The sequence below is a fragment of the Labrus mixtus genome, chromosome 8 (assembly GCF_963584025.1).
Source record: "Labrus mixtus chromosome 8, fLabMix1.1, whole genome shotgun sequence".
Taxonomy (NCBI): Eukaryota; Metazoa; Chordata; class Actinopteri; order Labriformes; family Labridae; genus Labrus; species Labrus mixtus.
The window spans coordinates 29,412,409-29,429,644 of record NC_083619.1 but is presented as its reverse complement, the minus strand read 5'-3'; the positions used below and the strand labels follow the sequence as shown (position 1 = coordinate 29,429,644).

Here is a 17,236-nt window from a genome sequence, read left to right as displayed (position 1 = left end):
TTAGCTATGCTGTGACATCATTAAAGATCGTCTTTTAAACTTGGTTCAGGAACAAAGACCACGCCTCCAACCCAACCCATTTCCATTTCATAAATATTCAAGCCTTCATCACTCCTATTCCTCTGACGCTGGTTTCACATCCCGCCCCAGGAACCACGAGGGTCCATACAGAGAGCAACAAAGAGACGACCCCCGACCCAGAGTCTCGACCCCTCTGGTCTCATCACGTCGTTTCTACATCGGCTGACACCAGTCCATCGTCCTTCTTTCATTCACCTCCCGACCCTTACCCCCCTTCCACCCTCAAGACCCTGACACACCAAGGAGATCGTCGTCCGTCTCTTTAGTTTTTTGTGCAGTGTGGCTCCGTCGCTACATGTCGGCCCCCACCTTCCTTTTTTCAGACGATTCCACATGTTGAATCGGCGGTCGGTGAGAGGAAGCTCTCTGATTGGCTGTTGGGAGGTTTCATTTCTCTCCAGCTCTCCTCACAGGTTCAGGAAAGCCCCTTGAGTCGCTGTAGTATCCATGCTTTCACCCATTAGTGAGATTTCTCCTCATCTGTCTCCTCCGCCTCGTCTTTTCTTTTTCCACTAAAACCCTTTATGCATAATACAACAAACTATTCTAAATCAATAACTTTCTTGGTGTGGTCTTTGTTAGTAAAGTGTGCATAAGTATAGAGACCAGCTGCACATCTATGTAACCTTTCTGATCTAGATTATGTTTTTAGTTGGTTCTGATCTTAATGATTTTTCTCTGCATCTCATCTCATGTTCTTTCGTTTCTGTTTTCCTCCGCCTTTCTAACAATAACGATGTTATTTTAAAATGAAGGCGTCCCGTCAGCAGTGATAGAATAAATCCCTCAGTGTTTGTGACTCTGGCTGAGATGGAGGTGAAACATGTGAACCTGGGCTGTGGTTCACTGCTCTCTTCCTGTAACTAACTCTGAGTGACATCTGTTCATGTGTTGGTTTTTGTTCAGGCAGCTCGCTTCATTTCTCACTGTGGAGATCACTAACCCAACAGGAGCAGTAATATGTGGCTGAATGAGAGTCTTTAACTCTCTGGATCTGCAGCTCCCAGCCTTTCTTTTTCACAGCTGAGAAATCATCTTTCTGTGGATGATTGTAGCGTTTATCTAAAGCTCCAGTACTCCTGTAAATACGAAGAATCACTCTGAATGTTTCTGTGTCTTTCTTTTGGTACCAGTATACGTAGCTACCACACTGGTCAGTGCCTCCACAGCTGAAGGAGACTTCTTCACCGACTCTCCTGGTCAATGATAAATCATCCTGAATCAGCTCGGCTGCCATGGAAACCAGCGCTGCAGAGAGAGGGTCAGACAGGTGAATGTTAGTGTGACGGTGTTTGGTAAAGGTAGAGTTTGTGGGCTCCTGATTGGCCGGAAACACTCACCTGAACACAGGCAGCACAGGGCGGCGGCTGGGAGGAGAAGCATTTTGGAGCTGCGATGTTTCCTCTGGTGAACCCGAGGAGAAGTGACGCTGTGACGCTGCAGAGGACAAACAAGGACGAGCTGAGAGATGAGACGAGGAACACGTGGTTTCTATCAGAGGCCTCAGATCTCCCATCAGCCCCTGATTCTATTCAAAGTTCTGAAAGTCTGCAGGAAGTTAAGAATCTGAATGTTTCTATAACTTTTTTTATTGCATAATTTGAAAATCTTTTATTTACCTGTGCAGGTGTTTTTTGTAACTTAATTCTATATAGATGTTTAATGTCTGTTCTTATTTCTGCTGCTGATGTAAAAGAAGGAGACAAACAGCATGTCTTTGCTCATTTCATGAATTCAGAAAATGTATTTTCAAACTTCTTCAAAAGGAATAACTCTGTTTGCACTGATGAAGTCTGTTTTCATACCTTCAACATTTCTTTAAGAGGTCTTTTTCTTCACACTTTGATGTTTCTTATGATGAAAACTTTAAAATATTAACAACAAAAGACACATCTGATATAACATGAGTCTTTAAAGTGTTACCTCAGTGTCACATCTTTAAATAAACTCCTCCTTCATGACTGTTTGTTGGATTTCAAACACGTTTTTTCAGAAGGTGGATCTCTGTGTGTCGGAGTCTAACTTAAAGGAGAAAGAGCACCACCTTATGGTCAGTTTGGGGAACTGCAAAGGTACCCTGATGATGCTGGTAGTGGTATTCAGGACAAGGGGAAACCTCTGGTGTTGAAAAATAAAACAATCCTGCAGTTCCTCGAGGGTCTGCTTGAGGCTGGAAGTCACATACACACCCATTCAAAAGTCTGTTTTTACAGCAGAGATTAACATGTTTACAGTCTGGTTCATGTCTCTATCAGCTGTTACTGGACGGGGGAATTTTATTTATTTATAGACATGTATTAGTGCTGTCAGCATTAACTAGTTCATTGTGATTAATCTCATGTTATTTTGTCCCTTCAGGCTCTCCGTAGATACTCGTCCTCAGTGTCTCCCTGTAGTCTCAGTGATGTAAAAGAAGAACACTGCTGCATCTTTGAATGTCTCATTTCACTTTAACAAACTCTCAGACAGATCAGCTGACGAGTCCAAATCCACTCAAACAAAATAATTTTTTGGCTGAACGTAATAAAAGTATTGAAACCATTTCCATCAAATTAAAATGTGTTCTTTTAGCATCAAGGAATTTTGTTAAGTCAACATAAAATAATTAGGATGGGCCAACTGAATTTATTTGTGTTATTGTTGCTTATTCATTATGGTTCAGGCCTATCTTATTTTAAAATGTTAATGAATGTATTCTACTAGGTGTGGACTAACGTGACTTACTTATGTTGTTTTAACTTCTTTACTCTGGTTGCGTCCGACTCCTTTTAGTCGTGTTGGTCCAACTTATTTTAACGTGGTAAAAAATGCATGCCAACAAAAGCCATCATTTAAAGCTAAACTCAAATAACCTTTTCTTTAAACCTTTCAAACAATGTATACTTTGAAAGAAATAACTTAAACAGAAGTTTAATAAAATGTTTACAGCCTGGTTGGAGTAAAAGATAAAATATCACAGACCCAACGTGGTTATGTTGCAACATATCTGGAGACTCTCCACTTGTCCCTCTCTCCTTTCATTGGGCTTTTCTTTTTCGTCCCCCAAAATGCACCAACCATTTCCCAACATTATGTGGACCATGGCTCACTACTCCCATTATCCTTTCTTGGGTCTTATCAGGAGGAGTTTATTTCCCCAGAGAAAGCGCTCTCCCTTGTGGGCAGATTATCTGCACATCCCCATCTACCTGTCATTTAGCTTTTTAAATATATGTTTTGTTCATACAAGCATCTCATGTTGTCCTTTGTTTGCATACCAACCTAACATGGAGAGTTTATCTAGATTTGTTTCCCAGGGGAAGGATCTTTCCCTTGGGGATGGCCCTCATCTTGCCTACCTCTTTAATACCATACATGTTTTCTCTGTGCTTTTACACCACAGGTCACACCTACACATTCAAACACTGATGGTAGAGTCTGCTGTGTAAAGAGTCCATCAGAATTAACCTCTCCATTCATACACATGCATAAGCTGTTGAAGAAGCAGAGGGAGCAACTTGGGGTTAAGTGTCTTGCACGAGAACACATCGGACATGTGGCTGCAGGAGCTGGGGATCGAACCCCTGACCTTCAGGTTGAGAGACGACGACCCTACCAACTGATCCACTATATTGTACAATATTGACTGATTTCAGGAATAAAATCTTTATCCTTACAAATAATGGAAAGCTGAAACTTTGAGATACAAACAGTAGTGACGCAATGTGTTGCTGCAGCCACTAGAGGGCAGCAGCTTTAATCTTTACAGACAGGAGTACAGTCATGTTTACTGTATGAGCTGACAATATAGGAAACATCATCATAGTTTATCATATAACGATCATATGTATGACTTGTGGTTTTGTCCTGAAAAAAGGTTATTCATGACAGAACAAACGTGTGTAATGTTGCCAGTTTGTTAGTTTGATCAAACTTTGTTGATTTTGATCTTTTTTTAACTTTTAACTAATGTAAAGTGTCTGTAAGTACTTGAAAGCTCTTTATAAATTAAATGTATTATCATTATTTGTTATTTAACAAGCCAATGAATTAGTTAATGAACCAACAAATGAATATATACATTTTAGCTGCTGACACATTATCACTCAGGTGCGTCTCCTTTACTGAACAAATATACACAAACTCTGAGAACGTTGCCTCAAGGTGGGTCGACACTGTTGGTCTTCAGTTCATGTGAAGGTAAGGCTTTTTATGTGACAATAAAAAAGACAATAAAGTACAGAGTGTGAGAACAGTTCATCAGTGTGTGCAGCAGCAGATATGAATGTGTGGTTATTAGGGTTTAGAAAAACAGTTTACAGCAAATCAACACTTCCTCCCCTGCAGCAGGCAGGCTGTGTGGGTTTCCTGCTCTGCTGCCTCTTCTCTGTTAGCGAAGGGTTTTCAGTTTAATCACACAGCGACAGTTACGACCATCGACTCTGGTTAAAGCATCATTCCAGGAACTTCCGTTTGATTTTAGTGCTCAGAACTCTCAATATCAGCTTTCTGTCTAACTCTCTGTTTTATTATTTAACCTCAATGCAGAGAAAAAAAAAAAATATATACTTGTATAAAAAGTTAGACAAGAAAACATGAAGCTATAATATACAAGCTTATTTAAAGCTACAAAGTCAAATTACTCATGACCAAAGACACTGATCGTGTTTTTACATATTTATTGTGAAGCTAAATGAAATCCTTAAAAAGACAGATTTTTATTTAAAAAGAAAAACAAAACACTCACAGCTCCTTTCATACACCAAAGACACATCTTTTACTCTTTTATTTGATTTAGCTTTATATTTATGCTGCTATGTAACAGTATTTCTACACTTCTTGACAGTAGCAGTACTGCTGTTTATGTGGGTTTTATAAACAATAATGCATCAATAACACCAAGACAAATTCCTTCTGTATACGATACAATCTGATAGACGTTTGTGTTATATATGTAATCTTAAGTGGGGTACACACAACAAGATAATCAAGCCGATTTCGGGGCCGATTCTCCACTTCTGACCAAATTCAACAAAAGCCTGATTATCTGACAGTTCCAAAGATTATCTCACCAGATGTTCCTGTGGTGTAAAGTGTGTGATTTTAACCTCGCCGCCCCGATTTTAAATTGTCAGACATCCTGTTGTGTTGGGAGAACACAAAGCAAACACAAAGCATACACAAGCAAACACAAAGCATGAAGTTAGATGGATTTCATAAATGGAGGAGCAACTTGTTGATTTGTTTCAACAACACAAGTGTTTACACAACGTGTCTGTAAAACAAAGCACAATCCAACTGACAAGGACAGGAGTACCAGCTAACAGCTAGCCACATTTAGCTTGACCATCATGTTTGTTTACTCTTAAATCGTGTCTGACAGCGGGAGATGACGAGTTCTGAGAGTGGAGACTGTTGTTGAATGAATCTGTGAGTGTGTGGTGTGCTGAGTCGGTCATCTCGTTGCTCTCCACACACACTATAAGAACTGAACTGGTAAATCTGTCATTACTTGTCGTCATGTGTGGGCTCTCACATTAGCCAGACCTTACTTAGCAATAAAAGTTATTCTGATTCAGTTGCTGATTGTCAATGCCCCCAAACTTACAACAGTAGCAGGATGTTAAACCTGGTGATGTACTTTTAAATAATCTGCTTGACTTATTTTCAATTTTGTTAAATATTTGTGAACTACAGGAAGATGAAGATAAACCATAAGATTTAGGTATTAGACTTCTTAGACAACATTTTGGACTGTTGATAAAAGCTGTAAATGGAATAAATTGATAAAGGTAGCCCACCCTGCAGTGCGTTCATTTATGTACAAAAAACACAGTGTCATCAGCATAGAGCTTTACTTTTTCACAAACAAGCTTCTTTCATAAAAACTACAAAAACACTACGGCACATAACATCAGAAGACAATCAGTCAGCACATGTTCAGTGGATGGACGGTTTGTTGTTTCTGAAGATCCTCAGCAGAGAGAGTCCACAGCAGTACACCAGACTCTTCAGTATCAGCACCGTGTACAGCAGCGTCAGCAGCTTCACCTTGCACTGAGACTGAAAGGACACTGACAGACAAAAAGACATGGCTTAAGCTTTACAAATATAGAGAGTCATTTCATCCAAGGATAATTGACACCATAAAAAAGATATTCCATCAGGCCCCACTACTTCAGTGTTTGAAATCTTATCTTTAAACATGACAGAATCAATTTCTTATTTCCCAGCAGTTAAACATGTCATTAAACGCAACGCAGCTCACCTCCTTCTCCAGCGTCCTGTAAGGCTGGTTTGGCTGTAGGTGCCTGGGCTGCTGAGCTTGAAGCTGGATCTGTAAGGCAGGAGCAGGAGAAAAGATTAAGAACAGACAGCTGCTAAAATGTTTAGCTGCTTTGATAAACGGTCGGCGTAAATAAAAGAAAAACACAGAAGAATAAATTAAGTAACGAATGTTTGGTTCATTAAATTTGTCTTTGCTTTCAGGTTAATTTCCAACACCAAACCACACCGAGCTTTCTTTAGCCTCTTTCACACACACTCCAGAAAATGTTTAGAAAATTTCAGAACAGTCTTCCCCTGAGTTGTTTGTTCAAACATGAACCTCACAGTGGGAGACTATCCCTGTCGGACCGGAGGGAGGGTGTCAGAGGCAGGACGTGTCGTAAGATGGCTGACAGAGCAACAGAGTCCGATGTAATGACACATTGGTTAAATTTAATCAACTCTGTCTTTCCCTGACCTATAAAAGCTTATTCACGCCTTTGTCTTTTCACGTTTGGACTACTGCAATGCTCTTTTCACTTCACGCCTCAGTCAGTCCTCGATCGCTAGACTCCAGCAAGTGCAGAAAGCTGCTGCCCGGATTTAAACCAAATCGCAGGTCGCAAATTACCCCGATCCTTTCCCCCCTCCGTTGGCTGCCCGTTACATACAGGATTGATTTGAAGATTCTTTTAGTAACTTTTAAAACACAACAGGGTCTGCCCCCCCTCCCCCCCTTACATTACAGAACTTTTGACTCCTTATGCTCCAAACCGAGATCTCAGATCATGAAGAGCACCTTTATTCGTTGTTCCTAGGTCAAGGCCGGTAACCAAGGGAGTCCAAGCATTTGCCATCAGAGCCCCTGAGCTCTGGACATCTCTACCTGAAGACATTAAGCCGACAAACTCCTGTAACTGTTTTTAAATCTTTGTTTTAAACACATTTTTATAGGAAGTCCTATTTAATGATTGAATAGAATAGAATAGAATAGATGTTTATTCCCATTTGCACAGGTACAGGACAGTACAGGTACATTGGAATTCTTGTGCGTTTCCCCCTGAGTCAGCTTCTACAAAAAAGTTAAAATTATATATAAAATAGACTAGCATGGTAAGAAAAAAAGAAAGAGTACAAAAAGTAAAAATAAATAAGTTATATTAACAGCTAAGTAAATTAAAATAAACTGTACAGAAGTTATACACTGTATTGAGTAGTAACTAATGTCCTGCTTTAATTCATTTAATCAATTCCTATTAAAATTGTGTTACTCACCAAAGTTTAATCCTGTGTATTTTGTGAAGCACTTTTAATTAATGTTTTATTTTTCATTGTCTGCATTCTGTAAAGCACTTTCTAACCTTGTTTAGATAAGTGCGATATAAATAAAGTTATTGTTATGATGACAGTTGTTGCTTTTTATCAACACTACATGTAGTTCAACATGTCCATCGTATCCGCCTGCTCAATCGTAATGAATTGTCCTGAATATTTCTTGTTGTATTTACACGTTGCCTCACTTGACTTCTTCAAAAATCTCTCTCGGAGGCTAGCAGGAGATAATCTGTGTTAAGTCGTGGTGAAAAAAACCCTAGCCGTGTGCGCTCACCAAAGCAGCTCAACCCAAATGTTCCAGCCTGCACCTAAGACAGATTGGTCTTCACTTTTCTCTTCCAAACAGGTCCCCTTGGAGGCATCGAAATACAAACTAAATCGGCCCTAAAACGGAACCCTGTGGTACACCAGAGGTAATGTAAGTAGAGGGAGAAGAGTAATAACGTATGTTGACTGAGTTGGTTTTTCCTTAAAGGTAAGTATAAACAGATTTTGATCTTACTGTCAGTCGGCTGCAGAGTTGGCAGGTCTGTCGGCTCTCTCTCTGGAGGACTGGAGGTCGTAGGAACTGGGACCTCTGTCAAACAGAAGCAGTTAAAAATAAACTCCTCTGCTCCATCGTCTCCACATGAAGCTGAATCACTGCTGAATGCAGACACCAACCCTTCATTACCTGTTCCTGTTTGAGCAGTCACTGTGCCCCACTCATGCTGCACTGAGCAGAGGTATTTATAGGTGCTGTACTCTCTTTGAGGGATCGTCAAGATGGAGGCGCTGCACCCCGACTCCCTCAGCTCCTGCTGCTTCGCCTTAGCAGGGTGCGCATCTTGCAGAGGACCGTTCACTTTCTGTTTTTTCCAGGAGATCTGGACCAGAGGAGGAAACATGGCTGAGGCCACACACAGTAGAGAGCTCTTCTCCTCCAGCTGGGCTCTCGATGCTGCCGGGTACACGCTCACCACGGGCTTCACCACCTGCTCATCTTTGAAAGAGCAACAACACACACACAATTATTCTAAAATTCTATAACTTCCACTTTGAACTTCCAACCCTATTTCATAAAAAAATTGGGACGTCGTGTAAAATGTAAATTAAAACAGAATGTGATGATTTTGAAAACCCTAAAACTCCTCGTTCAATAGAAAATACCACAAAGATAACTGATACATTTCATTGTTTTTGGAAAATGGATACACCCATTTTTATCTTGACACCAAAGTAACATGTTTTAAAATAGCGGTCAAAAGAACATCCCAGAGGATCAAGAACCTGTTCATAAACAGGTCGGATATGTTGAGACAGCGTTATCATCTGAGATAAAACTGTATTCTGAAGAACAAAGTTGGTTGGTCTTCTCTGGCACAGAGACGTGATAAACACATGTATGTCTTTAAATCACTTATTGGACGTACACCATCTTATATAACATCTCTGCTGAACTGGACCAAACTCACTCTACTGATCGTCTTTTGCTTCAAGTCCCGCGGGTCTTCTTTTAACTTGGAAAAATCTGCATTTAGCTTTTCTGCTCCAAAGATGTGGAATAACTCACAACCGACTCTAAAGATGGACACTCGTGTTTCTCTTGGACAAATTAAGACAATGATCTCAAACCACTTTACCACACTGCGATTGTTTTTACTGAGAATCATTCCGACCCGTCTTTGTTGTTTTATTTGGGCTCTTTTTTTGTGTGTCACTACATCCTTATAAATGAGGGAAACCTCAATGATCTAATGATGAAATTATATTTTCCGAAGCACACTAACCAAATAATTAAATTAAATTAAATGTGTCTTTCTAGAAAATAAATGTGCATAACAGCAAATATAAAATTGTCATCACCGTTGTGTTTACCACCCGGCATCTATTATTTAACACACTGTTTAGAACCTGTAGATATATGTGTGAGCAAAGATATGAATATATGTGTCTATTAAACATAATGTTACGTGCTGTGTAGGACATTAAATAGCCTAAGTGCTGTAATATTACATGTGATATCTTTAAGGGTCTTATTTAGTAACCAGGTTCATTATTTATTCACATAAAAAGCATATGCTCCATTAAATAAAAAGCTGTTTTAACAAGGTTCATTTTTGTATTTCATCATAATTGAATCTGTATTTTATGTTTGTTTGTGTTTTTATTAAAAGCTGCTGCTGACTCACTGAGAGAATCCAAAACATATTTGTAATAATAAAGTTACAGACCTTTCTTAAGAAACGTGTTTATCACACGGAGCAATAAATACTGACTTCAGATGTGACATTTAAACTTCTTTCAGGTACTATGAGTTCTCTATAAAACACAACATATAAGCCCTAAAGCAACAGACTTTAATTTAAAAACAATGGATTAATAGATGTTTTCTTCTTACCTGTTACAAACAGTTTAGTCCCAGAGCCAAAGATGCGCACCCCACAGTGAAACAGACTGATACAAAAACCCCGTCTGCTGCTGAATACAAGTTCCTGTATCAAGTTATGAGCCAGGATCATATTTCAGCTCCCTCGTGTGTTTCACATCAACATGTTTTTTTTTTATACTCCAGCAGTGTAATGTCTGTCAGTCTACTACTTTAGTCCACATGGATTATGGTGCATTCATGTGATGTCGGACACATCGGGAAAACAAGTTTCTGAGTTGGAAAAGGAACATGAACGCTTGCTCAAGTCGGAGCAACAACTCGGAAACTCGGGAAAGAATTAGGAGCCCGACTTGACGTCAGAATCGTCATCACATGGGGGGTAAAAGATGTTTAGTTAATGTTAAAATACTTTTTATTAATTCACTTATTGTTCATCAATGTTGTAATCGTATATAACTAGTAACGGAGACATTCCTCACATCGTCTCCGTAGCATCCACAAAGTTTGTTGTTGTTTCAACATTCCAATCTGAAAGCACGTGAACACACTGAAGTCAGGTATGAGCTAACAAAACAAAGGAAGCCCTGGAGGCGACCATGTTGCTCGTTCAACTTGCTGCCAACTCGCAACTGAAATGTTGTTTACGTCGTTGTTACGTCATACCCAGTTTCAAGATCTGAGTTCTGAGGTAAATAGAACTCACCACAAACCTGGATAAAACTGAGATAGGTATGAGCGGAAACCTCCAGTGTTGAAAAATGAAGCCTATGTGGAAGTGCTAAATCCTGCAGTTTGTCCACTGACCACTAGAGGCTGGCTCCAGGAACACTGGAAGTCACATACAGACCACAGCCAAAAAGCAGTTTTTACAGCAAAAACAAACACGTTTACAGCCTGGTACAAAAACCAAATATGTCTGATTAGTTATTGTCATCACATTCACTGTACGTGAATTCTTATTATAAAGGCTCAGTTTTGATTTTATGAACGATACGTGTTTTCCATATTTAAGTGTGTAGCTGATCTGATCGACAGGCAGGCGCGAGGTAACGGTTTGTCAAGAGTCTTATAACCCGTCTCAGCTCTCAGCCTGTCGTTAGGTTGACTGAAAGTTAGGGCGAGTCAGCATTTCCAGCATGGCTGCTCCCGATGAGCCTCCGGAGTCCCCTGCAAGAACAGACAGCAGACGTCACTCAGGCTTCTTCCATTAATATTTACAGTCAATGGATAGGAACCGGTGTTACAGTTTAAAGAGAGACTATGTTAGCAGAATGCGTGTTAGGTTGTCATAGTTACAACAGATGTTGAAGACAGAAAGTGTCCTTATCGATGCCTTCTTGTTTAGTTTTTCATCCAAGATATATATGAGTGTTTTTGATGTTTGTATCTCTGCTCTGCTCAATTCAGCATCATATTGCCTCTATCGCTCTCTCTACCTCTCACTCTGCTAAACCACAAACTTTTTACGTACAAGTTACCCCTAGCTTCAGTCCGGCTGAGGGGTCTGGAGGAAAGCTAATGACACAGTTGACCTGACCGATTGGAGAACTAGGTGGGATGTTCTGGAATAGTGCTTAACTGGTTTAAGTCTTACTTTAAAAGACTGGGACTACTTTGTGAACACAAAAATGACATGTGGAGTTCCCCAAGGCGCCATCCTGGGGCCTCTTCTGTTTAACATGTACATGCTCCCATTGTCAACAGGCGGCCATGGCCCCTAAATCCTTAGATTTTTGAAGCAAACTAACAAAAACTGATTCGTGAAATCAAGAGAGATATAGCTAGATGGGAAATCCTACCTCAGACTCTGACAGGGAGAATAGAAACTGTGAGAATGAAAATCCTACCATTTGTGTTCCAGTCGTTTCCTATAAGGGTTCCTAGCTACATATTAAAAACAGTGGACGAAATCAAGATTTCTGTGGCAAAATAAAAAAGGGAGAATTAAGTATACTTTTCTTCTTTGCTCGAAGGAGAAAGGAGGGTCACATTTACCAAACTTAAAAAAGTACTACTGGGCAGCACCACTAAGGGCTATTATCATGTGGATAACCAGGCCCGGAGTGGCTAATCGGGAGAACCGGGACAATTCCCGGTGGGCCGGGCTGCCTCGGTACCACAACAGTTTATAGATCAGACAGACTTCAGTCGTTGCTCAAGTAGCGTTTCACTATAGACCAGTTTCTGAAAGTGTGCGCCTGAAAAACATGTAGAGCGCAGTGTTTCCCACTTGGACCGGCTGTCAAAGTATATTAGCGGCCACAAAACCTCTTTTTTCAAAAGCCTCTCTCCCTCATTTTGTCAAAAACGTGCATTAAAAGATAACGGTAGGTCCGCGCACGTGAGAGGGAGAGAGAGAGAGCTATACGGGTGAGCGAGAGTCGCAGAACGTGTCATTACACATAGTCCTTCAAGTGGACGGACAAGAAACAAGAAGTTAAATGGTAACACTTTATAATAACCATCATCTATAAAGGGTAAATAAGGGTAAATAGATAGTAAATTAACCATGAGTTAATAGTTATTTACTGTTAACAAACAATGAAATGATAGTTAATAATGTTTGCTAATGATTTGTAATGCTATCATTTATTTTATGTTAACAGTTTATTGATGCACACATTATAACATTTCATACAATTTATGAAGTGTTTATTAATGATGACCAAATGATTTATAAACCGTACTGTTATTCAACAGTATTGAAAACACTATATTTTACAAACCTTTAAGTTAATGTTGACTAGAAGGAAGACTCAGGGAGAATCACACCGAGGACCTGCTCAGAGATCACCTGATTGTGATAGAGTGGAACGAATGGCTGGGTAAAAAACAACACAATGTTTCTTTAGGACACCTGCTTGATGATATTGTTAAGTGTAGCCCAGGTTTAACTATGACACTTTAATTTTTAAAACATTCCTTTATTTTAAAAATAACATATATGTAGTGGAGGTGTAACTCAAGATATAAAGTTATTGAAAGATGGTTAGAATTCCTTTTATGCCTAAAGCTGTCTGATCAAGTCAATACTAAGGGTTACATTTCTGTTGTTTTCTTTGAGTGATTTGATGAGTTTGTAAGTGAGCCAATCGGTGAACTCTTTAAGTCAGCGAGCCGACCAATCGGCTATCAGCTAGCCTTTGCTCCGCCTTCTAACTCCCGCGCTCGCTCTTTTGGCCGAAGTCGTTAGCATTTATGCTAATTGTTGCTAATAGGTGTGGCCATGTTAAAGTGCTAACTGTTCAAAGCTAATGTGAGATTGTGGTATTAAAATGCTAATATGGTCATCAGCCACAATAAAGCTAGCTGATACAGTCTATTGATGTGGAAAAGATAATGATTTTGTCTTTTGCTTATAAAAGGGAAATGTTACTTTTCCATTCTGTTACTGACTATGGTGTTTTGTTAAATGAATGATGACATATCTGTTAAATTTAATTGTGTTTTATATGTTTATAGTGATTAAGGCCGTGTTCACACTTGACTTCTTTTTTCAGAAAAAAATTTGCGCGAGTGTTCTGTAACCTTAACAACAGGCTCTAGCCTATGGTGCAGTCTACGTTATCGTCTACCAAATAGATTTCTACTGATAACTTTGGCTGATAAAATAGCAAATAGAGTGCAGCTATTTGCATTGGCTTTGGCGTTTGAGGAGGAGGAGGAGGAAGACCCTGAACAACAAATGCGCCGTTTATGGGTGCATGACATCCTCCTCAATAGAGAGTCGCAGAGGGTATTCAGAAACCTGATCCGGGAGCTCCGCTTTGACGAGGCCAGATTCAAGTCCTATTTCCGTTTGGACAAGAACCAATTTGAAGACCTCCTCAGGAGGATTGGACCGGCTATCTCAAAGACGCAGACGAAACTCAGGAAGACCATCAGCCCAGATGAACGTCTTTGCATTTGTTTGAGGTTGGTAACTTAACGTTAACTAACTTTACTTTGTCTCGCTAGGTAAGCTACTAGGTTAGCTACTTTGTTTTTAGTCACCTGGCAAGCTGGATACCAACCGTTACCAGTTCCTATTAGTCGTAAGACACAGCGGTTCTCTTTCTTTTTTTCGGCAACGCACCCCCTTCTATGTGATATCGTGACCGGGTTGATGCAACCCCCCACAGAGCCGCACTTAAATCGTTAAATCAGGCATAAATAATCGCAACACATGTAACAAAATACTCGCTCACGTTTAAACGAAACGGAAACTACACTGCAACAAAGTTTCAATAAATTGCAACAAAGTGTTTACACACACACTTTACGAGCAAATAGGGGCGAGGGGCGAGGGGCGGGGGGGGAGACACAGGCTCAGAGGCAGATAGGCCTATCATAAAAGATTGGGAAAAGTATCACATTAAAGGAAATTGCATCATGTTTTGTTACATATTAACACAGAAGTATCTTCTTTTTTTTTGGCATCAGGGGACTCCTACCGGTCGATTGCCTTCAGTTTCAGGGTGGGAGTTAGCACTGTGGCTGGAATAGTCAGGAGTGTGTGTGAGGCTATTTGGGATTGCCTGGTGGAGGAGTTCATGGCTTTTCCTTCTGAGGCAGAGTGGAGGAAGATAGCAGAAGACTTCAAGACCACGTGGGCCTTCCCTAATTGCGTTGGTGTAATGGATGGGAAGCGTGTCGTAATTGAGGCACCTCGACATAGCGGCTCCCTTTATTATAATTACAAGGGGACATTCTCAATTGTGCTGTTGGCTGTCGTGGATGCCCGGTATCGGTTCAGGGTGGTCGACATTGGAGCATACGGGAAGAACAGCGATGGAGGGACATTAGCTGCCTCTGCCTTCGGGTCTGCCCTGCGGCAGGGGACCCTCAACCTCCCTGCGGATGCCCCTCTACCTGGAGCAGAGCACCTGAGGCCAATACCTCATGTGTTTCTGGCGGACGAGGCATTCCCGTTGAGGAGAAATCTCCTCCGCCCCTACCCTGGGCACACTTCGGGGGAAAGGCGTATCTTTAATCACCGTCTCTCTCACACCAGGAGAACGGTAGAGTGTGCCTTCGGCATATTAGCAACCCAGTGGAGGATATACCTGAGGGTGCTTGGTGTGTCACCGCAGGTAGGCGAGACAGTCGTCAAAGCAACCTGTATCCTTCACAACTTTCTGAGGTGGAGTGATGAAGCAGGAGCACAGACTGGTCCTACAGAAACATCTGCTGCACTTCAACATGTTGCCAGCAGAGAGGCCGTCACTGTGAGGAACCAGCTCACTGGTTATTTCACGTCTGCAGCTGGCCAAGTCCCCTGGCAGAACCACCTTTAAAAAGTAACAGCACACTATAACATGTTTTTGAGCTATGTGCTAGACAAGCTTTGACTAAATATACTGATGAAACAGTACAACAGCAGTAACTAATTACTAGGCCTATACATGAAATGAGTGATTACACTAAAAACTCTAGAGATCAGTGGAAGTGAAAATGTGTTGTTTTGTTTTGACAGGTGATGGTCATCTGGCGCCCCCGTGTGACCTTTGGGGGTCACTGTGTATATAGATGGAGGGGAGAAACGTAATCAGTTCACTTGGAGATTTTTTAGATATAGGGGTTTTAATCTACATTTCAGAAATTATTTTAGTCTGTTTTTTATCTTTTTCCCCAAAACAAATTTTGTAAATATATTTTCAATCATTCTCTACTATAGAATATTTGTTTATAATCAGTTCTCTCAATCATTCTCTATATAGCCTATGCAATTTCTTTAATTCTCGATTTTCTCTGTAAATAGACCTGTAATCACAGCATGTGGAAAGTTTAATTTGTGTAAAGAATTGTCTATTATTAAAATGTTATATGATAACTTAGCAAGGCTTTGGGATCTTTTCTGAAAAATGTTTGATTTCATGCTGCTCACAATCATTTTACAATCTATTAAATATTCCAACCATGCATGCAGCAGGATGAGTTCTCATTTAAAGAACAAATTGAGTGGGTACATTGTAAGTTGCAGTAATGACTGCAGGTAATAATAAACTATCCATGTTTCCCCCTTCTTTGAAATTCCAAGATAATTAATATCGCACAAGCATTGATGTTGTATTGTATGTCATCACACACCTAAATATAGAGCATAAATATATAGCATAAATATAGAGCATAAATATATAGAGCATAAATATAGAGCATAAATATAGAGCATAAATATATAGAGCATAAATATAGAGCATAAATATATAGCATAAATATAGAGCATAAATATAGAGCATAAATATATAGAGCATAAATATAGAGCATAAATATATAGCATAAATATAGAGCATAAATATAGAGCATAAATATATAGAGCATAAATATAGAGCATAAATATATAGAGCATAAATATATAGAGCATAAATATAGAGCATAAATATATAGAGCATAAATATATAGAGCATAAATATAGAGCATAAATATATAGAGCATAAATATATAGAGCATAAATATATAGAGCATAAATATAGAGCATAAATATATAGAGCATAAATATATAGAGCATAAATATAGAGCATAAATATAGAGCATAAATATATAGAGCATAAATATAGAGCATAAATATAGAGCATAAATATAGAGCATAAATATATAGAGCATAAATATAGAGCATAAATATAGAGCATAAATATAGTAAATGTAAATTGTTTATAGTCTGTCAAACAGTGTGATTAATGACTGCAAGTATGATAAATATACAGTAGGTTTATTTCATCAAAAATAATAACAAGACAATAGAATTAATCATTTCAAATACAAAAGTAAAGTTAAGTGCCTTTCTATATACATACAGTTTATACATTGCATTGCAGTTTACACACACAGTTATTTGACACGAGTCACAAAATCAAAATCAGTTCATTCGGGAACAGATCGGTGGACTCACTCTCCAGATTCTATATCAAATAAGGCTTGTTGAAAGCGAAGCCTCACCATGGCTTGCTTTCGGGGTTCAAGACGATCTAATGTGGGCGCCAAGCTGAGGAGGTAGTGTTCATTTTCTGTATATTTTGTCAATCCTTGGTGCAATTTATTTAAAATTTGAAGTTGATGTCATTTCCCTTGGAGTTTCTTGAGGAGAGGCCTTCCTTTTCCCCCGGACACTGGACGTGGTAGTTGTTGAAAGGCTCAGGGGAGGACTTGGTGTAGATGTCAGTGAGGGAGGCGGGTGATCGGTGGTGAGTGTGGATACAAGGCTTTCCTCTATCGAGTCCTCACTTT

General features: G+C 39.7%; 1 protein-coding gene and 1 long non-coding RNA gene across 3 annotated transcripts in view; one reads left to right on the top strand and one right to left on the bottom strand.

The window, feature by feature from the left end:
* Nucleotides 1–4,724: 4,724 nt before the first annotated feature.
* Nucleotides 4,725–17,236, bottom strand: part of LOC132978420 (immunoglobulin kappa light chain-like) — a 35,862-nt gene continuing 23,350 nt past the window's right edge. For both annotated transcript variants that reach the window (XM_061043636.1, XM_061043637.1), the window contains exons 5-7: nucleotides 8,165–8,239; nucleotides 6,329–6,397; nucleotides 4,725–6,134 (exon numbers count right to left, since the gene is read on the bottom strand). In XM_061043636.1, the coding sequence (XP_060899619.1) occupies nucleotides 6,001–6,134; nucleotides 6,329–6,397; nucleotides 8,165–8,239 (278 nt within the window). In that variant the 3' untranslated portion in view covers nucleotides 4,725–6,000. The remainder of the gene's footprint in view (nucleotides 6,135–6,328; nucleotides 6,398–8,164; nucleotides 8,240–17,236) is intronic.
* LOC132978439 (uncharacterized) lies at nucleotides 15,219–15,847 on the top strand. The gene is made up of 2 exons (XR_009673915.1): nucleotides 15,219–15,312; nucleotides 15,489–15,847. It is a non-coding gene; the product is annotated as an uncharacterized LOC132978439 (long non-coding RNA).